Source organism: Lutra lutra, chromosome 7 (assembly GCF_902655055.1).
Source record: "Lutra lutra chromosome 7, mLutLut1.2, whole genome shotgun sequence".
Taxonomy (NCBI): Eukaryota; Metazoa; Chordata; class Mammalia; order Carnivora; family Mustelidae; genus Lutra; species Lutra lutra.
Window position 1 is genome coordinate 39,983,141 of NC_062284.1, and position 27,416 is coordinate 40,010,556.

At 35.2% G+C, this 27,416-nt stretch overlaps 1 protein-coding gene across 4 annotated transcripts in view; it reads left to right on the forward strand.

Moving 5' to 3' along the window:
* MINDY2 (MINDY lysine 48 deubiquitinase 2) overlaps positions 1 to 20,517 on the forward strand; it is a 76,099-nt gene extending 55,582 nt beyond the window's left edge. For 2 of the 4 annotated variants that reach the window (XM_047736105.1, XM_047736108.1), the window contains 3 exons: positions 11,077 to 11,250; positions 13,631 to 13,825; positions 17,437 to 20,517. In XM_047736105.1, the coding sequence (XP_047592061.1) occupies positions 11,077 to 11,250; positions 13,631 to 13,825; positions 17,437 to 17,562 (495 nt within the window). In that variant the 3' untranslated portion in view covers positions 17,563 to 20,517. Of the gene's footprint in view, positions 1 to 11,076; positions 11,251 to 13,630; positions 13,826 to 14,080; positions 14,145 to 17,436 lie in introns of those variants that run through there. The other 2 variants (XM_047736106.1, XM_047736107.1) reach the window with 2 other exon arrangements.
* Positions 20,518 to 27,416: the final 6,899 nt, after the last annotated feature.

The window sequence follows — 27,416 nt, forward strand, 5'->3', positions numbered from 1 at the left end:
ATCTTGTAGGAGTTTAATCAGTTAGCAAAAAAAGGATTAACTAAGCAGATAGAGCATGTGTATGCAAAAGCCTGGAGAAGGGAAAGAACTCAATTCCTTAAGGAATGAAAAGAAGGCCTGTGTGGTTAAAGCATAGAAATTAAGAGGCATGATGTAATACTAAAAAGATAAACAGGTACCAGATCTTGTAGAGTCTTGAGTTAAGAGGAGAAACACACCTTGGTCTCCTGATGGCCTAGTGGTTCTTTTTGTTTTGGGGCTTTTTTTTGGGGGGGGGGTGCTCAGCAGGGGTGAGATAGTTCAATGGGAAAACAAGATCTCTGCCTGTCATTGATGGTGGTTAGGCAACCTCCTCAAACTAAACTGTAGGCATTCTCTTTTCTGTCAAGGCTATGTCTCTGAACAGAAATCCTTTACTAGTCACCTAGGTATTCCCAATGTTTCTATGTGGTTGGGGAAGGGGGGTACCTCTCTTCAAACACTTTCTACCAGGTATCTGTTTCTGGACAAAGTATACATTTCTGTGAGATAATGATAACTCAGAGAACAGGTGCATTCTGCTCTTTCTCTGCTTTCACATTTTTCTCAGTAAACCTTATTCTCTGGCTAAACAGTGTATCTGAGGTGTTGTGTTATCTTCGTGTCCCCTTTGTACAACATTAAGGTGCTTTGGACTTTTGGGTAAATGTGGATGTGGACTTAGACTATTGCAGGGGCCAAGTAAGATGTTATAGTGACTTGGACTAGGATGGTAAAGAAATGGAGAGTAGAAAGATTCCATAGAAATTTAGGAGGTACAATCCACCAGATTTGGTGATTAGGATGTAAAAACTAAGAAAGAATGTTTTCTGGGCTCTGAGCATGCAGAACTGGATAAAATGGCAGTGCCCTTCATTGACACCGAGAACACTGAAAAAAAGACAACAAATAGCACGAATCAGCCTTGGAACTGTTAGAGGCGCTTCTGAGGCGTATCTCCAAGTGGAAATGTTGGGCAAATGTTTCAAGACTGGAATAATTTTTGTGTATAAATAGTAATTTTGGGAGAGGATGAGATTTACAAGGAAAATAAAGAATGGGGAGAAAAGAGAAGACTTAGGACCAAGATTTAAGGAGAGCCAGTATTTAAGAATCAACTAAAGGAGTATGAACTGGCAAAGGAGACTGAGAAAGAAAAGAAGAAAAGGAAAATCTAAAGAGTATGGTATCATGTAAGACAGCAGGGAGAGAGTATTTCAAGAAGACTGGAGATCTCAGTTGTTAAATGCTGTTGAGAAGATGTGGAAGATGACAACACTGGGAGTAAAACATGATATGGATTTCATTGGTATCTTTTAGAGAATGGTTGCAGCAGAAAAAACTCAATTTGAATTGGTTAGGAAATGATTGGGACGTCAGGAACTAGAAACATGATAGTAAACTGAAACTGTATGAGGGAGGCATAGACATCAATGGCTCAGAGCTGTAGTGGAGTATGGATCCAGAGGGGTGTTGTTGTTGTTGTTGTTGTTGTTGTTGTTTAATATGAGAGATGTGATCATGTTTCAATATTGAATGACTCAGTAGAGAGAGAAAGGTTGAAGATACCGGAGGGAGATAGTTCATGAGAGAAGGCTCCTAAGGAGGTGAGAAAGGATAGAAATTTTTACAGGCGAAAGGGGTTAACCCTTAGTTGAAAGAGAGACTTCTTCGTTGTATAGGAGGAAAGGAATAGACTATGAGTACAGCTAATTTATAGATCTGATGGCAGGAAGTAGAGAAAGCTACTGTTTAAATGCTTCCTAGTGTCTGCTACTATTTGGAAGGCAAGATCATTTACTAAGATTGAGAAGTTAAGTTCGGTAACAAATTTGCAGGAGGTCGTTTGAAATAGTTTTTATAGCATGTAGGAGAAAGTTCTAATTAGAGAAATTAAGGTAGTCTTGAGGATGGTAATTATTACATGAATATACCTCTTGTGTAATCTTTCTGCAGAAGTATTCATGAGGCATGGCAAAGGTAGCTAGCTTGTTATTCTAGATTTGGGACTTTGTTAAGTGGGTGCGATAAAGAATAGAAAACCAGAGAAATTTAGGAACATCATTCTTCACTAAGGTAATCCTGTTTTTATAGAAGGGATAAATGAGAACAACTGTTTTGGTAGTCAGTCACTAAGGGAAATGCTTAGTTTCCCTTGTTTACTGTAGTGACCACAAAACTGAAACAGTAACACTGCTTTTTTTGTTTTTTATGAAAAATGGCAAACTTAGAAAAAAGTAATGACACTAATTTAATGTCATTAAATTATTAAAATTATTTAAAATTATTAAAATTAAATTATTAAATGCCTATTATACTCATCACTGTCAGTAATTTGGTATTGACTATTTTCACCTATTTTTGCTTATATTTCAATATGCTTCTCTAAACAAGAACATTTTCCTTTCACATCACAGTACCATTACTGTATCTAACAAAATTAACTACAGTTTTTAATATCATCTAATACACAAGCCATATTCAAGTTTCCCATTTGTCCCTCAAATTGTTTGATAAACGATTTGTTCAAACCAGGGTCCAAATAAGGAACATGCATTACATTTAGTGAAATAGCTCCATTTTAATATGATGCAAATCCTTTGTTTTCCAGGGATCTTGTAGGCTTGTGAACAATTTATTTATGCCCCATTATAATCCTCTCAGTCCGGTCATATTTCCTGTATTCCTATTGAACTATCTAGTCCTGAGGGTCTGTAAATAAGACACTGCTTTACATCTGGCAGAGTACTTAATGAGTACTTTTTTTTTTTTTTTTTTTTTTTTTAAGAAGAACATTCTGGGTGTGGTTCCCCCCCCCCCCCACTTCATGATTTATTTATTTATTTTAGAGAGAAAGCACATGAGCAGGAGGAGGGATAGAGGAAGATGGAAAGGGAGAGAAAATCTCTAGCAAACTCCCCACTGAGCATCTAACTCAGGGGGCTTGATCCCATGACCCTGAGTTCATGACCTGAACTGAAAGCAAGAGTCTGACACTTGACAGATTGAGCCACCCAGGCCCCCCAAAGAGCACATTCTTTTATAAGAGTTAGAGTCACTTTCCCTCCTCTGACCCAGTGGCTGATTAACTGATCTACAACAAAATCTATAACATTCCTTTGGCTGTTGGTGTAGAGCTAGAAGCCCTAAAAGAATACTTAATAGAGTTTAGGGAAGGCATTCCTCCAACATGGTATATACTTGCTTGATAAGGAAATAGGATATAAGATTGTGCCCTTGTTCTGTTAAACCCGTCCAGCGTTAAGACTGTTATTCTCTACCACTAATTTCTGGGCTGTTAAGAGTTTCTCTAGTGCTTTATAATTTTAAACCCCAGGGACTCTATAATCTAATAAGGATATAAGTAAAGGAAAACTATAAAGCTGCTTTTCAAACAAGATATGGCTACTTTTAATATTATACTAGGTCTTCATAACATTTCACTTTGAAGACCCCTGAGATTTTAGAGCCATTTTATGCATTCATATTTAATGATTACTTTATTTCCCATCTTCCTACCTGTGAACTCTTTGGAATACCTATAGTATAAATACAGTTCATTTATATATACAGTTTTATATATATACAGTTCATTTATATATGTATTATATATACATTTATATATATAATAATATATATACATTTATATATACAGATATACTTTCAACAAAAAATAAATTTAACATAGGGATAGAATACTTTCTATTACAGATAAGTGGTATCTATAACTAGTACCCTATAATAATAAATTATGTAATATTGAAGTATAGTATTTATATAAATGTCGATAATAAATTGATAATGTCATATGTGTCGGTAGCCAAATTATTTTATTTGTGGGGCTTATCTTTATTGTGATTTGCAGAAAGAATCTTTAATGCTTTCTGATAACCATGTCATATCATAATGCCACTATGCCACTATTGTCCCAGGACCAAGACCTACACGGAAGAAGTCCACGTTGTCAGGACAAAGGATTACCTAGGAAAGGTCATTTCCAATTTCCTTATTGGTTATGTTATTTCTTTAGGAACTTTCTAAACTCTATGTGTAAAAAACTTTTTTCATTTAAAGTCTTCTGAAATTCTAGAGATAAATGAGCTATGGACTTTTATTTGACCAAAGGGGAGGTATATGTCTGTTATAACGTTCTCCAGTACTCATCTTTGTTCTAATTCCTCTCTTTAGACACTAAATAGAAGCAGAGGCAAATTCTCTGTTAGGTTAGACTTCTTGATGACTCTGTGTAAAGCACTGAAGATTATAGATATTTCTAAAACTTGTACCTGGACAAAGTATTCTCTCTTTACTAACTTTATGATTCCATCTTCATAGACTTTTTATTAAGCTTTCTGCCATTACAGAGTCACAATGGTTGTGTGAGTCAAATTGACTTTTTTTAACCCCTGAATAACATCTACCAATTGATTTCACACTTCTCAACTAACACAGCATCATCTATGGTTTTGATTGCATAGCCTCTCATGATATTTTCCACAACCATAGATATTCATTGACTCCCTCTTATTGGAAAGACCCTTTATTATTCCTAGATTTGTGATTTACCACTACTAAACCCTGGACAAGTGCCTGTACTGTTCCATCTCATCACTAGCAAAATAATCAAGTCCAGCTCTTGCTAGTGGTCTATTGTAATAGTGCCCTCCATGAATCGTTTTTTAAACTCTTCATCCCTTCATCCCTATGAAGATTTGTGCATCAACATAACTAGATGAGGATCTGAAAGCAGCAGGAGTTCCTAGTGAGAGAGCAGATACTTTCAGGGCCATTCCTGTGGTTCTAGCTAGTGAGGTGACTTTTTTATCCAGGCAGGAAATTTGAAAGTGTAAAAATGAGTTGTAAATAACTACCCTTGTACGTCTAATTTTAGGAAAGACCTTGTAGGTCTGTTTTGCTTCTCATATTATCTATGTGATCAGGACTGTTAGATTCTAGAATATATAATTCTATAGCTAAGATCTAGTTACTCCATTTTATTCTTATGATCCTTCTCCATTATCCAGTACTTTCTGCTTTCTCTTTAGTAAGATAAACTACAAATTCCTTGACCCCTGTGTAGATCACTTAGCTTAACTTTGGTTTATATAATGACATCTATGTAGCTGTTTCCACATCATGACACCCTCTTTTGTTGTTGTGTCTATTCATGACTTCCTCTTAATCTTCCCTTATCCATGTTAGCCTTTCTATCCATGTCATTACTATTTCTTCTACCCCTTCGCTTTAGTTACATTTCTCGTGGAGTGTATTCAAAACCAGGGTTTTTGAGGTTGGCTTTTGCTTGTTTGCATTTTTACTTTACATTTAGGGATTAGAAGTGAAAAGTGGTTTAGAGGGAGATACAGGGCGCCTGAGTAGCTCAGTGGGTTAAGCCTCTGCCTTCGGCTTAGGTCATGATCTCAGGGTTCTGGGATCAAGCGCCATATCAGGCTCTCTGCTCAGCAGGGAGCCTGCTTCCCTCTCTCTCTCTCTCTGCCTGCCTCTCTGCCTACTTGTGATCTCTCTCTCTCTGTCAAATAAATAAATAAAAATCTTTAAAAAAATAAAGGAGATACAGTTCTAAATAAGTGCTAAGGCCATAATAAATAAATCTGTTCTCTTTCCTCTTTGACTAAGACTACATTGGGATTTTCTTTCCCCCACACAAGGCCACATTTAAATAAAAGTTGAATTATTTTATTTTTGTAATCTAGTTATTTTTTTAAAAAACATTTATTTGTGAGTGAGAGAGAGGGCATGAGAGAGGAGAGGTCAGAGGGAGAAGCAGACTCCCTGCCGAGCAGGGAGCCCGCTGTGGGACTTGATCCTTGGACTCCAGTTTCATGACCTGAGCTGAAGGCAGTTGCTCAACCAACTGAGCCACCCAGGTCCCCCTAATCTAGTTACTTTTAAAAGGTGGTGGATACATCAAAAATTGTCACATTAAGTGGGGGGCAGGGATGAGGAATGTAGAAACACACTAAGACAAATGATAGATTTGCTAGGGTAGGCAGAGAGATTCATCTTTTTCTTCTAAATAGGAGGGAGGAAAAGGCAATAGATACAGAAGCTGAGATAGAGTTCGGTGGTATTCATGAATATAGAATCTTATATTCATTAAGCATTAATGTGCCTTGCATATTTTTAAACACTTAATATGCATTATCTTACTTAATTTTCACAGCTTCCCTGTGAGGAGTGGGTATTATTACTCCCACTTTACAACTGAGTGAATAGGCTTACAGGCACTAAGTAACTTGCCTAAGACCATTCAGTTTGTAAGCAGCTCCAACCTGACTTTCAAGCCCACACTCAACAGCTCTGCCTCTCCGGATGGATAAGAAAGCTATTTGTAGATGGGAAAGATGCCTGCTTGTTAAGTAGTAGTAAAGTTGATCTTTCAATTTATAAAATATCTCAGAAATTCTCTGATTGAACTGCCTTTATATTACTTTATAATAAAGAAAAGAAAACTAAGGTCCAAAAACATTAAGTAATTTGAATCCAAGCAAAGCAACCAAAAATATTTGGGCAGTGCTTTCCTCCATGTTTAAAGGCTGTAATTACATGATTAATATTTTTATATGTTTGACAAGTTTTCTTCTCTTTTAGCAATTTACAAATTGTGATGATATTGTCATGTATGTTGTTAATACAGGTAACCCATACTCTGTATAGGACTAACCTATCAAGGTATTTTATTTATTTATTTTTTAAAGACTATTTCAGAGAGAGACAGAGCATGAGCAAGGGAGAGGGGGAAGAAGAAGAGGAAGAGGGAGAAGCAGACTCCCCACTGAGCAAGGAACCCAACAAAGGGCTCCATCCCAGGAGCCCAGCATCATGGCCTGAGCCAAAGGCAGATGCTTAACCAACTGAGCCATCCAGGTGCCCCATCAGGGCATTTTGTTTTGTTATTTTTTTTCAAGATTTTATTTATTTATTTGACAGAGAGAGAGAGATCACAAGTAGGCAGAGAGGCAGGCAGAGAGAGGGGGGAAGCAGGCTCCCTGCTGAGCAGAGAGCCTGATGCGGGGCTTGATCCCAGGACCCTGGGATCATGACCTGAGCCCAAGGCAGAGGCTCAACCCACTGAGCCCCCCAGGCGCCCCCCATCAGGGTATTTTAGATAGAATAGTTTTTCATTCTGTCTTTGGTGATCCAGTTGCCTAGCTTATAAAAATTATAAATATTTAAAATTTATATAATTAAAACTTATATAATTATATATATATATAATTTATAAAAATTATAATTTTATAATCATAAAAATTATATAATTATAAATTATAAAAATTTATAAAATTTTCGTATAAAATAATTTATATACATTTTATACATTACTACATAATTTACAAATTTAATATATGCATCCTTTATCAGTTTTTTTTTAGATTAGTATTTAGAGACCGGTAAGATTAGGAAGAGTCAAGGCTTAGAAAAGAATGCTTTGACTAGATAATGTAGCAAAAGTGCTAGGATATAAAAGCAAGAACTATTCTTTTTTTTTTTTTTTTAAGATTTTATTTTTGTGTGAGAGAGAGAGAAAGAGGGAGAATGCACATGAGTGGATGGGTGGAGGGAGAATCAGACTCCCTACTGAGCAGGGAGCCCAATGCAGGACTCAATCTCGTGACCCCAGGGCCATGACCTGAGCTGAAGGCAGACGCTTAACCAACTGATCCCCCCAGGTGCCCAAGCAAGAACTATTCTTGATGGTCATTTAATTGTGGACTCTCAAGAACCAATGGGCCTAGACTATTCCATACTATATTAATACACACTTTGCGATTCTTAAAGATTTTATTTATTTATTTGACAGAGTGAGAGATCACAAGGAGGCAGAGAGGCAGGCAGAGGTGGGGGGGAAGCAGGCTCCCCGCTGAGCAGAGAGCTCGATCGCAGGATGCTGAGATCATGACCTGAGCTGAAGGCGGAGGCTTAACCCACTGAGCCACCCAGGCACCCCCACTTTGCGATTCTACAATGCAATTATATAAAGGAACTGTTGAGTAATAACTAGCATTATTGACAGTAGACTACAGACTTCTTTGATAAATGTCAAGATCTAAAAGGGGAAGAAATTGAGACTGATGGTCCATGAGAAGACAGGTCACCTATTTTAAGAAAGAAACACCATTTTTGTTAAACTTGTATGTATTTGTATGCTATGGATGGCAATAGCTTTCATTAAAACCCTCCCAGAATTTACCCATCTTAAAGTGTGATTTGGAGAATAAGACTGTAATTTCTCTCCTAATAAGTAGCCACTCTGATATAGGACTTAAATAAAATAAATTGTAAAACCTAGATATTATATTATATAATATAATGGTATATTAAAATATACTCTGGTAAGTATATACATAGAAGGGTCAGATCTATTCAGTGGAAAATTGGCTGGAAAGAACTTTTAGAAATTTTTTTTTAAGAACTTTTTTCTCTTAAATTATTTTAGGGCAAAGTAGACCCTTCTGGATATTAAAAATATGTTAGGTAATGAGGATGCATGGATGAATAAAATATGGCTCTGGTCCTCAAGGAGCTTGAAATACATACAACAGATAAGTAAATAGACACATAACTACAGTTCGATGTATAAAGTGCTATGATAGTGGTAAGTGCAGTATTTATTGAATAACATAAAAGGGGTACCTAATATAATGTAAGGAAAGATCATTACTTTTCATGATACGAATCCTCAAGCACTTAGCATAGTACTGAGCATGTGGTAGGTATTCAAATATTTGATGAACTAGAACCTACTTGATTAAAAAAGAATGAGATATTACATCATAATTTTTGCTTAAAGCAATGTCTTTAAACTGTATATGCCAAAATGTTTTTCTTTATGAATACTTCTTATATTGCTATAGTAATTTCAATGACCATATAAATTAATCAGTATCTACAGCTAATTCTTAGTTACATCTAACTGGTGGTAGGCAATAGGAAAGATTTCCTATTTTAGATTTAGGAATAGCTGTGTCACACAGTGCTGGACATACAGTAAATGTTCAAAAAGAATAATTACTTAGTTTTTTAAAGCTTCAGAGTTTAGTCAATAGTTTCTTGTTGTAAATGGCAAGATTCCATTCCTTTTTATGGCTGAATAATATTCCGTGTGTGTGTGTGTGTGTGTTACACATGTGGGTATGGAGATATATCTCCATCAGTCAGTGGACATTTGGCCTCTTTCCATAATTTGTTTATTGTAGATAATGCTGCCGTAAACATCAGAGTGCATGTATCCCTTCAAATCAGTACTCTTGTATCCTTTGGGTAAATACTTAGTAGTGCAATTGCTGGGTCATAGGGTAGCTCTATTTTTAACTTTCTGAGCAACCTCCATATTGTTTGCCAGCATGGCTGCACATCTTGCATTCCCATCAACAGTGTAGGAGGGTTCCCCTTTTGCTGCATCCTCGCCAACATCTGTTGTTTCCTGTGTTGTTAATTTTAGCCATTCTTAACAGGTGTGAGGTGATAACCTCATGATTTGCATTACCCTGATGATGAGTGACGTTGAGCATCTTTTCATGTATCTGTTAGTCATCTCTATTTCTTCTTTGGGAAAGACATCTCTTCATATCTTCTGCCCAGTTTAACTGAATTATTAGGGTTTGGGTTTTTTTTGGATGTTGTATAAGTTCTTTATATATTTTGGATACTAACCCTTTATCCCAAATGTCATTTACAAATACCTTCTCCTGTTCCAAAGGTTGCCTTTCGTTTTTTTGTGTTTTTTTTTAATTGTTTCCTTCACTGTGCAGCAGCTTTTTATCTTGATGAAGTCCTAGTAGTTTATTTTTGCTTTTGTTTCCTTTACCTCAGGAAATGTATCTAGTAAGAAGTTGCTATGGGTGATGTCAAAGAGCTTACCGCCTGTTTTCTCCTCTAGTATTTTTACGGTTTCAGGTCTCACATTTAGGTCTCTCATCCATTTTGAATTTATTTTTGTGTATGGTGTAAGAAAGTGGTCCACTTTCATTCTTCTGCATGTCGCTGTCCAGTTTTCTCAACACCATTTGTTGAAGAGACTGTCTTTTCCCCCATTGCATATTCTTTCCTGTTTTGTCGAAGATTAGTTGACCATAGAGTTATGGTTCTATCCAGGGATTTCTCTAACCCCACCACCAATCTGTCTGAAGGAATTTCTTATTATTAATTATCAAGTTTAATTTTGATGAGAGAACATGAGAAGCATGAATCCTGTGCAACAACAAATACCATATTAACCAGTGGGAACCCTAAGCAAGTAAATGGAAGTCATATCTTTGGCAGATCTGAACTAAAAATGGCTTATAAAACTTATATGGTATCATAGGGACACTTTACATATGATTGGAGTTAGAACTAATGCATGTGAAAAATTAGAGGTTGGTACTAAATTCTGTGGTAATGACTGTAAATACAACTTAATTCATTAATTGAGTCAATACATATTAGACTTCAACTTTATGATGCACCTTACACTAGGCCAAGAGATAACAGAGATTTAAAAACACAGACTGGGAACGAGGCCAGGGAAACAATCGTGGCACAGTGTGATTCAGTGCTCCAATAGAAATAAGTGCAAAGTACTGTTGGTATATGAAAGAAGAACAGCTAATGGTGCTAGCAGAAAAAGAAAAAAATTGTATGGATTGGATTAGTCATATAGGCTTAATTTTTTATTTTTAATAAACAGGCAGTGTGATATCATTTTATTATGACTGTGTCTTGTTACCCACTGTGTATTTAAGGAACTTGTATAGTATATTTCTATTTTATGAAATGAGATTATAAACCCCCAAAAGTTTACTGATAAGTCGTGTAGTAGTTGAACCTACCAGCAACTTCCTACTTCTCGTTATACTACAGCATACCAATTTTAAACTATATTCAAAGCCAGGTAGACCTAATTCAGTGAACAAATAAGATATCTACTTTGTCTACTACTTATTTTATCTAACTAATAGGAATAATTAATATGCTTTAAACATACAGGTGATAAAATTTCCCTTAAGTGTTAACTAGTTTTGGTCAATTTAATAGTCCTATCTCTTTCTTATTAAGGGTCTGCTGTATTTGCTGGTAACAGACCAGGGGTTTCTTACTGAAGAAAAAGTTGTTTGGGAAAGCCTACACAATGTGGATGGTGATGGAAATTTCTGTGACTCAGAATTTCATCTGCGGCCTCCTTCAGATCCTGAAACCGTATATAGAGGACAGCAAGATCAGATAGATCAGGTAAATTTGTCTTCTTCATATGGTTTTAAATGCTCTTGCTTTCAGGGTGTCTGGGTGGCTCAGTCAGTTAAGTACCTGACTTTGGCTGTGGTCATGATCTCAGGGTCCTGGGATTGAGCCCCACATCGGGCTCTCTGCTCAGTGGGGAGCCTGCCCGCCCCCCGCCTGCCTCTCTGCCTACTTGTGATCTCTGTCTGTCAAATAAATAAATAAAATCTTTAAAAAAAAAAAAAAAAGACTTATTGTGAGATATTCCTGACATTTCCTAAATCAGTAAGTGATAATTTTACATGTTATACATTGATTATACACTTTGGTTCAGAAGGCCAGATTATATTGAATTCTGAAGGCCAAAGGTACAGTTTGAATTTTATTCTAAACTATAATAGGAAAGATATGCCAAGTGTTAAACATGGAAGTGAGATGATCTACTTTACCTTTCTTAAAGGCTACTATGTGAGGAATGCATAGGTGTAAACAGACAACACAGGTATAAGCACAGACTAGCAATTCAAGCAAAAGGTAATGATGGCTTAGCCCTGGTGGTAGAGATGAGCTGAGCACAGATTAGAGATATATTTTGGCTAGTCAGAAGTAGGAGAAAGACAGGGTAAAAAAAGTAGGTGGGTGTTCTGAGCCTTAGACTCCAGGGTAAGCCGACACTGAGAGCAAGAGCTGCACTAATGAGTGGAATTCTCATGTAGAACGGAGACTGCTATAGGTGAGCAGTCTTGGAGCCACAAGTGTACTTACTCCTAGAAGTATAATGGTGTTGGGACTTCTTCCCTTACTGAGGCAGAAACATGGTTATGTTGAACCATTGGCACATGTTTCTGATACTAACAATTCGAGTACATAGAGCCTGTTCAGTTAGCCAATATTCATTGAGTTGTGTTCCTGGCACTAGTAACAAGGTCCTGGGGATTCAAAGATAAATCATTTAGCTCTGTCCTCAAAAATTCTACAGTCTAACAGAGAGGCAAATATTTGACCAACGAATAATTATATGTTAAGTTTTATAATGTCACTTTGAATAGTAAGCTGTGAGTGCACAGAAGAATACTGGATTCAAACAAATGCTGATATTTCTAGGACTCTCGGAAATTAAGTATACAAATATCTATAATAACATGCTCATTTTCCTTCAGAAACTTTATGGGGCACTTGAAAAAATATTACTTGAGGGAAATGTGCAAGATTTTTCTAACGCTGTATGTAAAAAAATACCAGAGCAGAGGGAATGAAGGTAGAGCAATAGGTTGCCACAGTAGTAAAGTTGTAAGATGCTGAGAAAAAAAAGATAAAGGATAATGTCTGTGGAAGTTGCAAGGAAGGAGTGGATTTAAGACCATGGGATGTGGCAAAGAGCAATTTGAAGAAGTGAGGAGAAAAAATTGAATAAGATATTCATGCTAGATAGTACAAAGTCTTCTTAGGCAACAACCTTTTAGATATCCTCTGTGGGTAATTAAAATTCTCTAATTTTGAGGGTAGTCAAAGTAGTCAAGTAGTCAAATTCCGTTCATACTAATTCTTTATAAACATGGGTGTGAAGTTAGATAATAAAAATTTCAGCAAAGATGCATCACATTTTCTCATAGGAAATAATTTGGGTGTGTTTGTGAGAGGGAGGAGGAGGTGGTTAAGTAATTGAATATCACTGTATGATGGGCAACTATGTTGGTTTTAAAAATCATGTTTTGGAAGAACATTTAATAGATGATTTGGGAAATTCTTTGATTTTTTTAAAAACAAGACTTTTATGACATTAACAGGAGGTTGGGAATTGTGTTTGCGTTTGTATGTGAATGTAGAAAAAACTAGGTGGATATATATCTGTTGTTAACAATAGTTACCTTTGTGTAATAATAAGGTAATTTTAACTTATTTACACTTTTTAATTTTGTCTCAATTTTCTACAGACGTGTTTCTTTCATAAATTGGGGGGAAGCTTATTTTTTGTTTGTTTTTAAAGTAGGCTCTATGCCCAATATGGGGCTTGAATTCAAGACCCCAAGATCCAAGAGATGCTTGCTCCATAGACAAAGCCAGCCAGGTGCCCCTAAGGGAAGTTTTGCCAAGGGGTGGGGGGGGGGTGGTTGTTTTTTTTTAGATGAGTTGTTTTTAAAGCTTTTTTGAATGCTTTATATGCTAGTGCTAGGAATAATTTTAAATGAATTCCAAGAATATTTAGAATAATAGCAACATCACTGAGATTATGGCTCTCAAACAGAAATACTTAGGTAACTTTAGTTTTTATATTTAAACTCTAGTATGTTTCTAAGAAGCCTTCCTCTTAGTTTTGTAACCTCTGTGTTTATACTCCTCAGTTCTTGAGTAAACTCTCATAGCTAAAGATGGTTATAATTTAATTTCTTAGGACTACCTTATGGCATTATCTCTACAACAAGAACAGCAGAGCCAAGAGATCAATTGGGAACAAATACCTGAAGGAATCAGTGATTTGGAACTAGCAAAGAAACTCCAAGAAGAAGAGGATAGACGGGCTTCTCAATATTATCAGGAGCAGGAACAAGCAGCAGCCGCTGCTGCTTCTGCTTCTACACAGGCCCAGGTAAAAACTAGTGTTCCGATTCTTAAATACAAAGATGACTTTAGCAACAAAGAAATTTATACTGAGATAACTATTTTTAAATTAGGTATTGACTCTTGAGCTTTGTTAGCATTTTAGCATCCATGGTTTCATGGCATTGTCATAAGTTTGTGATTATCTTAATATATTTCTCATTTAGTGAAATTATTTTTCCTGAGTTTCTGATGGCAAGATTTTTCAGTTTTGTTTTTTGTTTTGTTTGTTTTGTTTTTTAAGTAGGCTCCACGCCCAGTGTGGAGCCCAACGCGGGGCTTGAACTCACGACCCTGAGATCAGGACCTGAACTGAGATCAAGAGTCGAAGCTTAACCGACTGAGCCACCCAGGCGCCCCTTCAGTTGTTTTTTGGTTTTTTGTTTTTTTAATTTTAATTCCAGCATAGTTAACATACAGTGTTATATTAGTTTCAGGTGTACAACATAGTGATTTAACAATTCTATGCATTATTCAATGCTTGTCAAACTAAGTGTACTTCTAATCGCCTTCACCTATTCCCCCCATTCCTCCGTCTCCATCCACTTCCCCTCTGGGAAGCATCTGTCTGTTATTTATGGTTAAGAGTCCATTTTTGGGTTCGTCTTTTTTTCTTCCTTTGTTCATTTAGTTTTGTTTCTAAAATTCCACGTATGAGTGAAATCATACTGACTGGCTTCTCCGGCTTATTTCACTGAGTGCTATACTGTCTAGCTCCATCCATGTTGTTGCAAATGGCAAGATTCCATTCTTTTTTGTGGCTGAATAATATTCCATTGTGTATATACCATGTATCTATCCATTTGTCTATTGATGGACACTTAGTTTGCTTCCATAATTTGGCTATTACAAATAATGCTGCAGTATACATAGGAGTGCATGTATCCCTTTGAATTAGTATTTTGTATTCTTTAGGTAAATACTCAGTAGTGTAATTGCTGGGTTGTAGGGTAGTTCTGTTTTTAAATTTTTGAGGAATCTCCTTACTGTCTTCCACAGTAGCTGCATCAGTCTGCATTACCACCAGTGCATGAGGGTTCCTTTTTCTCCACATTCTCACCAAGTCTTATGTTTTTGAATTTAGCCATTCTGACAGATGTAAGGTGATATTTCATTGTGGTTTTGATTTGCATTTCCCTAATGATGACTGATGTGGAGTATCTTTTCATGTGTCTGTTGGCCATCTGTATGTCTTCTTTGGAGAAATGCCTGTTTCTGTCTTTGTCTTCTGCCCATTTTTAACTTTTTTATTTTTTAATTATTTATTTACTTAAAGGGGAGTGAGTGAGTGAGTGAGTGGGAAGGAGAGGGAGAGGGGATCTGAAGCAGAATCTGCTCTGAGTGCAGAGCCCAACGTGGGGCTCAATCCCACAACTGTGAGACCACGAACTGAGCCGAACCAAGAGTCAGACGCCCAGCCGACTAAGCCACGCAGGCACCCCTTCTTCTGCCCATTTTTATTTGAATCATTTGTTTTCTTGGTGTTGAGTTGTAGAAGTTCTTTATATATTTTGGATACTAACCCTTTATCAGATATGTCATTTACAAATATCTTTCCCATTCAGTAGGTTTTCTTTTAGTTTTATTGTTTCCTTTGCTGTGCAGAGCTTTTTATTTTGATGTAGTCCAATATTTTATTTTTACTTTTGTTTCCCTTGTATCAGGAGATAGATATGTCTCCTGACATATCTGACATAATAACAAAGATGTTATTATGGCTGATGTCAGAGAAATTATTGCCTATGCTCTCTTCTGGTATTTTTATGGTTTCGGGTCTCACATTTAGGTCCTTAATCCATTTTGAGTTTATTTTTATGTATGATATACAAAAGTGGTCCAGTTTCACTCCTTTGCATGAGCTGTCCAGTTTTCTCAATGCCATTTGTTGAAGAGACTTTTTCCTGTTGCATATTCTTTACTCCTTTGTCAAAGATTACTTGACTATATAACTATAGGTTTATTTGTATGTTTTCTATCCTGTTCCATTAATGTATGTCTCTATTTCTGCGCCAGCATCATACTGTTTTTTCTTTTTTTACTTTAATCTCCACACCAAACACGGGGCTCAAATTCATGACCCTGAGATCAAGAGTGGCATGCTCTTCTGACTAAGCCAGCCAAGTGCCCCAGAATCATACTGTTTTGATTACTACAACTTCTGTAATATAATTTGAAGTCTGGAATTATGAGACCTCCAGTTTTGTTTTTCTTTTCTAAGATTGCTTTGGCTATTCAGTATTTTTTGTGGTTTCATGCAAATTTTAGGATTGTTTGTTCTAACTCTGTGAAAAATGCTGTTGGAATTTTGATAGGGATTGCATTAAATCTGTAGATTGCTTTGGGTAGTATAGACATTTTAATAATTGTTCTTCCAATCCATGAGTGGGGAATATCTTTATATTTCTTTGTGTTGTCTTCAGTTTCTTTCATCAGTGCTTTATAATTTTCAGAGTACAGATCTTTCATCTCTTTGGTTAAGTTTTTTTCTAAGTATTTTATTATTTTTGGTGCAACTGAATCAAATGTATTTTTTAAATTGTTAATAGCTCCAAAGAATATAAATGAATGGGAACAAAGTCTTTTGTAACAATTAGAGGGCAGCATGAGGTACTGCTAGGAAGAATATAGACTTCAGAGCCAGATAGACATGGATTCCATTTCCTGCTTCTGTCTCCCCATGCTAGTTGTAACTAACACCTTGGACAAAGTCCTTTACTTCTCTTAGCCCCATTTTCCCTATCTTGAAAATAAAAGATAATGCTTAACTGTTAGATTTGTGGGTAAGAACAAATAATGTTAGTACTTAACCCAATGTCTGACATGTACTAAGTATTCAACAAAGTTTATTAGCACCTTTCCACTTTTCCTAGTTAAACATATGAAGCACTGAAAATGTGACTACTAATTGGGTTTCTTTATATTAAATCTCATTTTATTAAATGAAAAAAATATTTCCCTTCTTTTATGTCTAACTGTACAATGCCAGAACGGTTTCTTTGTCTTGGGTATACAAGAAAACAAGATGTGCTTTAAGGTCTGATGAAACATTAAACATAGAGGTCTCCATTAAACCAAGTTATTTCTATTCCTAGTTCAAATGTTGACTATTCTAAGTTTAAAAGTTAAAACCTACCATATTATAAGTACCCTTTCATTAAAAATGTTCTTATTTCACAATACACTTACTTCACAAAGTTCTCAGGATTTTCATTTTTCTCCTTTAAAATGTTTATTATATTAATGAGATTATAGTTTAATGATGTTTTAAAGAACTTAATTTACCAAACATCACCTTTCTTTTTTTAACATTTTCTAAACTTTAACATAAATATTTCTTGAATTTGAGATTTCAGGGAATATAATCCTATACATTATTTACTGTTTGAAATTCCATTTACTTAGAATAATGGATACATTAATTAGATCTGTCCAAAATGACAGAGGTAGTTACTCAGATACCATGTAACATAACAAGTCTGTGTACAAGTAACTTTTTTCCATTAATGATTCCTTTCACTCTTGTGGTTTTTCCTTCTAGATAACTATGATTAAGCACCTTAGAAAGTTGAGGTAATTTCTTCCTGTTTATTTTTCTTAAAGCAAAGCCAGCCAGCACAAGCCTCTCCAAGTAGAAGACAACCTGGGAATAGTGAACGTAAACGAAAGGAACCTCGAGAAAAAGATAAAGAGAAAGAAAAGGACAAAAATAGCTGTGTCATTTTGTAACAAGTGTTGGATTCTGTTGGATGCATCTATATGTCTTGAGAAACAAAACCACAGGAGGAAAGGAAGAAAAATCGATAAATACCGTCTGTGCCTGATTTCCCAATGGATTTTGTTCATGTTTTTCAGGGGAAAGGTTGTTACTTAGTTACAATCAGACTTTTTCAAGTCACACAGTACACTCTTTATGAGCTGGAGTTTCATGTTACAAGTTGGAAATGCTGTGTGTTATCATTCATGAAAAATACTGCACTTGTAGCCAAATAAGCAAATCACAGCAAATTTTGTGTCATAGTGACATTCATAACTCATATCAGTTAGTAAGCTATTTTATCTTCTGTTCTAACAATGAATAGAGGTAACTTATTTTGTCTGATTCCTTCCTGAAATCTAAATATTAGCACAATAGTTTCTGAAATTAATTTTTACAATGTTAAATTATGATCTAATCCAAGAGAAACCAGGGGTTTAATATAGGGATGTAAAAAGAAAAAAACAAAAACAAACAACAAAAGAACCAAGACAAAAAATAACAGAAATAAATAACCCTTAATCCTGTATTGGACTAGTTCAGCCCTTGAACAGCTTTACCTTTCTTTAGGAATGTACATTTTAGATATTATCTTGAGAACTGATAATGGAGTTTGGGTTTAATTTAGATAGAAAAAACAATTTGTATTTCTTTTCCAATAGCAAAGAATTGCATAACAATAATACTCATTCTATCAAAATCAGATATTAATGACTTTGTAGTGTTGTGAAATTTTGAGGAATTTTGAAATCTTTAATATAGGTAACTTGCACTACAGTTACTATTTATTGACAGTGTGATAACTGAGTATAAGAAGGAAACCACAGTGGATACTAGGCCTTGTAAATATGGGTTGTAGAAAAGCAGATAGTTCAATGTCTACCTTTTTCTAGAATTACCTTGAACCTTAAAATTTAAATCATGTTTATTTGCTGGAAAATTAAGTATACTTATTAAAGCCAACAAAAAAAGCACATTTCTGAAAGGAAGTTAGAAATAATCTCTGAGACTAGTGAAAAAGCATTAATAAAAATCTCTTTGAAAAATAGATAAGACTTAGGAGGTAAAAGCAATCAGATTTTTTTTTTTAACTTATGGGAACCAAATAGACCTATAACATCTTGTAGTGTTTATAGGATTCAGAAAGAAATATTTATTGAACTTTATTATGAGGCAACACATTTTTTCCTGTATTTCTACTATCCTTAATAGTCCTTTTTATATGCTTTATATTTAAAAGTTTGTTTTAGTTATTTTTGAAGAGACTATTGCTGCTCCAAGTAGTTACGTGATTTACATTCTAAGCCTCAGTAAATTTGTTTAATAGCATCTTAATCTAACCTGAGCATCCACTTGGAGAGTGTTCTTGGGGTCTAGGGTGACAATAGACTACAAAAAAATGTGGTCTAGAGTTCTTAAGCTATGTCCTTTACATTCTCCATGATCCAAGACCATTTATAGGATTGTTCTATATGTAAAAATAAAAAGGAAAGTCTTATTTATGGAAGGAATTATTCTAAGGGAAAAATCCAGGGTCAAGCTGTATCTTTTATGTCATGTCCTTCTGTATTGCATGTGTAGTTATGTTATACCATTTGTTTACTCCTTCAGATTTCCCATGCTAGCATGATAAATCATCAGAGAACCTGTTTGGGGTATAAAACTTTGATACAGAATATTTGGTGAGTCTCTAGTTAATAACCTAGAATATGTGTACATTGGTAAAGTAGTCAGATGTACTACAGAATTCTCTGTTGGCTCAAGCAGGTTGACCTTAGTCCAAGTTTACTCTTGATACCACTCTATTGGTTGAAGGAGGAAACTCAAACCTCAGGGTTTGTTTTTCCTAGGATAGATAGTAGTGACAGTGCACTATATTTTAATAAGAAAAAGCAAAACAGCAAACCTTGAGAAATTTAAAAAGCATATTTGAGGCACATTTTTCCATAATTATATACTTATCTATTTATTACCCTTGAGAAATATATGTGTAGAAGTTATTCTTCTGTTATTTGTTACTATCCTCTTAATTTGTTCCAAAGATAATACTGCCATTCTGCATTCCCTCTGGAAGAAAAAAAAAAAACTCACTCAAAACCAGCAGTGCTGCTATCAGATAAGTAGATGTCAATGTATACTTATAAAAAATAACTTAAAAAATGTAATGTGTTTGTTAATTCAACCTTTTTTCTATGTAATATTTCCAAGTCAGACTTTCTTACATTCCTGGACTTCAGTTTGATATACCAAGAGTAATAATGATAAAATGTTTGCTTTGATTACTGTGAGGAAAAAATTAAATGTTCAGTTCTATTAAAACACACTTCTTGGAGATAACTGGTTTTCCATCCTTGAAGGTTAGAGCTATTGTGTCTTTATTTTCTTATATTTTGCTCAAGGCAACAAATTATACATTCAGACATTTCATTGCTGGTTTGGGTACATTGGAATTTGATAGTGGTATAGTCAAGTCTTTCCTTCAGTGTTTTGTAGTACTTGAAAATTGTTACATGAATTGCTAACAAGATAGAACTTAAACATTTTTGTTGTTAATCTTTATAGGCTAGATTAGGGACACGTTTGCATCAACCAATCGCTGTTAGATTTAGCAAAAGAGACATGAATGAGTGGATATATGGTCAGTACACTTTCTTGTACTTTCAAAAGCTATTCCTTAAGTTTAGTGACCAGTCTTCCTTACAAATATGAAAATTGTCCTGATGTGTAATCCCACTGAATTAACAATGCTGTGATTTACAATAGGTTATCAACACTTAGAAGTATTTGTGTGTGTTTATCTGTGTGTTTCTGAAGCAAGGATCCGTTGATTTTTATTATCAAAAGAATCTGGGAACTTTCCCTCAAATTTAAGAATTACCATTTAAGAGTACACCCACGTACATATGTACATACATACACTAAGCAGTTTGAGGCAGCTAAAATTGGCATTGGCTGCTTAGGGGTCCAGTGTGCTTAGGGGAAGTAACTTCTTCCATGTTTCAAGGTGTCATTTAGCAGTGGAATGAGGCATAGATTGAAGTTTAGGGTTAGGTTTTTGGAAAATATTTTGTTTTAGTGTCTTATATTTCTAGTATTTGACAATTTATCCCATATTATGTTTCAAATTCTTCCTCATACTTCCTGATCTTAGCTTAATCAAACAAGTCAGTATCAGAGATTAGTTGACTGAACCATTAACCATTAACCATTTTGTACTTGCACAAAACCATAGTACTTTGTTTTTACTGAATCACCAGCTCAGGTCACTAAGAAAGATCTTGAAAGGAAAGAGGACTCAAAGTCAAATAGACATTTAAGGAAAGAATTGTTATAGTTCCTATATTAATGTTGGCATATGAAGTGGATATCTGTAAAGTCCTACTAGAGAAATATTCAAGGCAAGAATTTCCAGAATTATCCTCAAACTCATTTACTTAAAAAAAAATTCTTTTAAGCAAAAAAGCAAATTATTACATTTCATTTAATGTCTTATTAAATATACAAGTTATTTTAAAATATAATGGAAAACTTAACAGGCTTTACCTATCATACAACACTTGGGCATACAACTTAAACTATCACTGTAAACTTACTAATGCTTGATAAAATAAGATGGAGGCATTAAAGATAGTACATAATTTGTATTTTAAGGAAATACAAATGGGGAAATGTGGAAGTATGAACTGTTTTAGGTCTAAAAAATCTAGATTTTATCTTTCCAGGGGCAAACTTTCTGTGCCTCACTTTATTTTAAATATGTAAAAGATACTCATTTTTTTAGTGCTTTATACTCCTGAATAAAGGACATAGTATAAGCTCAGAATATTACTTAAATAATATTATAGGTTTTGTTCTTGAGTGTGGAGATCTTTTTCCCTATGACAATATTTCTTAAAAGTCAGTTTTTTTAATGCTGTTAAAATTTGTAGAATTATCTTGTCTTTGAGTATGGCATCATCTCTTCCCAAAGTGTATTTTATGGTTGCTTTTGTGTTCTAATCAAAGTTGAGAGTATTTTGAGAGTTTAAGAAGCATTTAAAGTCTATTTTTCCCAGTATCTTTCATGTATCTAAATATTTAGATTCTCTTTGCCTTTTTCTCCATGGAACAAAGTACGGTGGTATCAGGTTACTAATGCATATATGTAAAGTTTAGTGCATGGATGGAATTCATTTAGGTCTGTTAAATACTGTCATTTTTAGGGCTATTTGAATTATTTCTGTTTTTAGTATAAAATGTTATTTGATAATGTGCAGATAAATTCCTTTTAGAAAGTGACTAAAAATCAGAATTCTTCAGTCCTCGGAGAATATAGTGTTTTTTTTATTTTGTTTTTTCTTTTTTTTACTGATATCCAATATTTCCGTAGCTGCTGAGAAAATCTTATGAAGAACTGAGGTTACTTTTCTCAAATAACACTAAAACAAACAAGTTTAAAATCGAAGCTTTCTTGGCCAAAAAACTGCAAAACAGAGAAAATGGAGTCTGAGGGACAGATTGCAGGACCCAAGTAATTTTAACTTCTTTTGAAGATCTGTCTAAATTTTAATTAACAAATGTTTGTTACTTAATACCAGTATCTCTGCTGTTAGAAATTAGAGTTTAATACATTGTGAATATGTGTATGTATTTTTACATAAAGTATCCTAGTTTCTAATTTCACTTTTCTGATTAAAAAAGTTAAACTCAAAAAACTAGGTCAAAGTTTTCAACAATAGCTGAACTATTATCAAGTTCTGCTTTGTCCTATTGTCCTGAGATTTAGACTTCTCTGCCTATAACTGGTATTTTTGAGAACATGGTACTATCCCAGATAAGGTATTGAAATACTCTGGCAGAAATATAAAACCTAAACTATAAATCACTATAGATTTAAAAGACAAAAAGCTCTAGTATTATTCTATAATGTGTCTATTTGATATTAATTTTAAGAATTTTTTTTAATCACTTAATAATGTCATTAACTTAAAAAACTTCATATCCTTCCTCACTGTAATTCCTATAGTTAAAGAATGCACAAAGCAAAACTCTTCTGAAGGTGATCCTGGCTTCTTTGGGTCTAGTGATCACACCTTTAAATAGGAAGTCAGGAAACTGAAATGCCCATTTAAATTCCCAAATCAGTGACCTGTCCAAACGGACATTATCACTAAAATACCACTATAAAGTAGTTCTAACTAACAGTATGTTTAAAGACTAAGATTGGCATTTAATCTTTGAAGATGTCTGGTATTCTCAATTTTGTCAGTTTTTATTCCTTTTTACATCTTAGTTATATGAGGTAATCATTTTTTTCCAGAGTACATGGGATATCATAGCTTTACAGATTTTTTAAAAATTTTTTTAAATATTTTATTTATTTATTTGACAGAGAGATCACAAGTAGGCAGAGAGGCAGGCAGAGAGAGGGGGAAGCGGGGTCTCTACTGAACAGAGAGCCCGACGCAGGGCTTGATCCCAGGACCCTGAGATCATGACCTGGGCTGAAGGCAGAGGCTTAACCCTCTGAGCCACCCAGGCGCCCCAGCTTTACAGATTTTTAAAGATGGGGATTTGAAAAATGGTTTTTGTTAAAAAGCAATTTTCCTCAATAAAATGACAACCACTGTTTTCACAGACCCACACATGACAAGTAGGACAATATGATATAAGACTGATGTATGTATGCTTGCTACACAACAGTCAGCAAAAGGGATAATCTTCACTTGTACCTGAAAGTCATTTCCTAAGTTAGTGCATGTGAGTCTTTTTCCTTGAAATGTGCAGAATAATTGGATGTGGCCAGTTTCGGGGGGAATAGCAAGTGAAATAGTATCATGACTACAGAGCAAGTGATCTTGAAATGTAGTAAGAAGAAAAAAATTTTCTTCCTCCACTTTCATGTCCTACTACTGGGGTCAGGAAGTTGCTATGACATATCATAGATCTCTTGTGTTAGGCCAAGACTGGCCAATTGAAATAGAGTTCTTAAAGAATTTAAATATATATGGTATGAACGCTGGTTCTTTCCTCCTCCTTTTCTTTGCTATCTTAATGCCCTTTCTACTTCTAAATCATTCATTTTGCTCTATGACCAGCTTTAATCGCAATTTGAGAGTAATAGCGACTGTAGAGATGGATATAAAACAGCATTGAAATACATTTTTCAAATGACACTTAAAAGTATCTACCCAACTTAGAATTGAACTGAATTTCTATGGAAGAAACTTAATTGGTTTTAAATGCTAATTATGTTTAAACTATTTAATTGTAAAAACTATGTCTTAAACAAGTTTTGAAAGTTTCACTTTTGGAGAATATTCCTTTAAAAAAGGCATAGTGACCATAGATGGGAAAGTATAAAATATTTCTGACAGAATTATTCAGTATTATTCAACATTTAATTTCATGTTTGTTATTGTACCACAAGGATAGTGTAATTCTTGGATTAAAATGTTGGATTTTTTGTTAATGTACTTAAAACTGTAACCAGTGATAACACCTTTAGTATTTTTTATTATAGATTATATTTTATTTCAATAAACTTTGATATTTAGACCAAACAGTCTTTCTGCTATGTATATTCATCTCATTAAGGTACTTCTTACAAAGTGGGGAAATGGAGAGATGGGGAATTGACATACTGATTCACATTTACCTAGGATTAACTCTTAGAATACTTGGACTAATTCTTGATTAAAGACATATTTTTATTCATTTGAAGCAATGCACAACAACAAAAAAACAACTCTAAACCATACAATAGTTAACTACCTGATCCCAATGGTAGATTAATTATACCTGATACTTTTAGCCTCTTGGAAGACTAAGAAAGAGCTGAGAAAGGATCGCTTTGTCTTTATACCAAGCCAACCCTAATGTAAAGTTTTTGTCCAACAATTTAATGTCCAAACTGGCTAATGTCTGACATCTCTGTGAAAGTTTTCTTAGACACCACAGCCCTCTAAGCAGAATTAATCATTACACATAATGTTTTGTTGACCTCCCCTTGTTATAGCACTTAAGCTAGATTGTGAACCTTTTAAGAACAGGAATCAAATCTTACTCATCTTGATTTTCTTGGCACATTACATGGTCATTGGCACTTGAAATGAACTTGAATATCTATTTAGAGGAATTTTTAAAGATATCTATATTGTATAATTATTGCTTGCTTATCCTTTACATAAGTAAATTGAATTACTGAATTGGTATTCTATAGCATTGAAGTTGTATAGGGGTGCCTGGGTGGCTCAGTCAGGCCTCTGCCTTCAGCTCAGGATGATTCTGGGGTCCTGGGATGAGCCCCACATTGGGCTCCCTGCTCAGCAAGGAGCCTGCTTCTCCCTCTCCCTCTGCCCCCCCCCATTGTGCTCTCTCTCTCTCTCAAATAAATGAAATCTTAAAATAAATAAATAAATAAGTTATGTAGATAGAGGGAACTAAAATTCCTAATCCTTTATCCCGGCCCCTGATTTTCCTTGGCATCATCCTGCATTCTCCCAGAGTCAATGAAGAATGCTTAGGAAATAGCAGCTTCAACAAAACTAGACTAAGTGGCATGTTCTTCCCCTTTTCATACCTTCCCTTGCAGGGTCTCTTTCCTCACTATTATCCTATGAAGTAGCACCTATTAATTTGTTGGAACTGAGATTTAAAGCCAAGCAGTCTGACCCCAGAGACTGTGCTCACAAATATATCTGGAAGAGGACATAAAAGTCTAGGCCAGGTCTGTGTTCAAATTCTGACCCTGGACTTTTGAAGTCACATCTGTTTCAAACCTGCATAAATCTGAAAAATCAGGCCTTTTTTGTACTCTCTAATCTTAGAGCAAGTTAATACTACATAGAGTGTTTTCTTATCTCTAAAATGTATATACCTTGTTACAAAGTTTAAAGATAATGTATATAGGGCGCCTGGGTGGCTCAGTGGGTTAAGCCGCTGCCTTCGGCTCAGGTCATGATCTCAGGGTCCTGGGATCGAGGCCCGCATCGGGCTCTCTGCTCAGCGGGGAGCCTGCTTCCCTCTCTCTCTCTCTCTCTGCCTGCCTCTCCATCTACTTGTGATCTCTCTCTGTCAAATAAATAAATAAAATCTTAAAAAAAAAAGATAATGTATATAAAGTATAAGATACATAATAACCACTCAGTAAATTGTAACAATTAATAATAGACTAGGGGGTGGGGCGCCTGGGTGGCTCAGTGGGTTAAAGCCTCTGCCTTCGGCTCGGGTCGTGATCCCAGGGTCCTGGGATCGAGCCCCGCATCGGGCTCTCTCCTCAGCGGGAAGCCTGCTTCTCCCTCTCTCTCTCTGCCTGCCTCTCTGGCTACTTGTGATTTCTGTCTGTCAAATAAATAAATAAAATCTTTTAAAAAAAAATAATAATAATAGACTAGGGGAAACTTCTTTTTTTAACCAAGCCAAGAACTTTAAGAAGAAAGGCTTTTATAAAGGAGCTTAAGAAGACTACTTAAGCCTCAAAAGCAAACATATTTCTGTTTTCTCCAAATATAATGCTGATCTGGTATAAGGGCTGAGACTGACCTGGACTCAGAATGATCCATAGTGAAAAATGTGCAACACGCAAACTTAATACATAGAATAATAATGAATTCTAAAACTGGAAATTGCGGCATGTTCTCCTTGAAGACTAATTTGGTTATTCATTTATCAAGAATAAAATATACCAGGAGACCCAGGCACCTAGACTTTAGAGGAAGGACCATATTTGAACTAAAGCTGTGACATTACATTTTAAAAGTAAGCACAAGTTGGGAGCAGAGGACAGAGTCAACCAGACCAAAGTCAGCACCTTCAACAAAGTCAGGGTCAGGGAAGAAAAAATAATTTTCCTTCTATCCTTGTAAGTTCTTAGAGGCCCCTGTGACATAAGACAGATTAGTAAGAAAAAAACATTAACATGTATACCTCATGTATACTTGGAAGCTAGGGAAAGATGCACCAACTCTCAGAGATTGCTTAGAATTCAGGCTTAAGATATCGTTATATAATATATATATTATATTACATTATTATTCAGATAAAGATGAAAGAAGAATATCGGGGAGATCAGGTCAGGGGAAGTAACCAGGAAAAGTACAGTAAACAAAAGTAAGTTTTGTTATGCATATTAAAATCTTTAAGTTGGTATCTTCTCCACTGACAAGACTCTCTCGTGATTTAGTCATTCTCTTTCTGAAATAAAGATTTCCTTTATAAATTTAAATTTCCATTATGAAAGGGTAATTTCTATTCTGTTTTAGAACTCTTGTGTCTGCTGTTTCTCAAAATAATCAGCTCAAAATAATACAAAGAGGCATATTTTCGGGTGGCATATTCTGTTAGCCTTCAGGCAACTCGAGCAAAGGCTGACACATTACCTTTAAAGAATTCTTCTTTTTCTTTTTTTCTTTTTAAATTAAGCTCTAGGCCAACGGTAGGGCTTGAACTCATGACCCCAAGACCAAGAATCTCAGGCTCTACTGATTGAGCCAGCTAGAGGTCTCTAATGAAGTCATTGTTTCTCTGGACTGCCAGCATTACTAAATAAGTCATTATAGAGGCACCTGGGTGGCTCAGTGGGTTAAAGCCTCTGCCTTCAGCTCAGGTCATGATCCCAGAGTCCTGGGATCGAGCCCCACATCAGGCTCTCTGCTCAGCTGGGAGCCTGCTTCCCCTCTCTCTCTCTGCCTAGCTCTCTGCCTACTTGTGATCTCTTTCTCTCTGTCAAATAAACAAATAAAATCTTTAAAAAAAAATAAGTCATTATTTTAAAAAATAGTGATAAGGTAAATGAAATACAATAGCCCCTGAGTCCTGGCATTCCACTGAATGTCCTAGTCCTTGG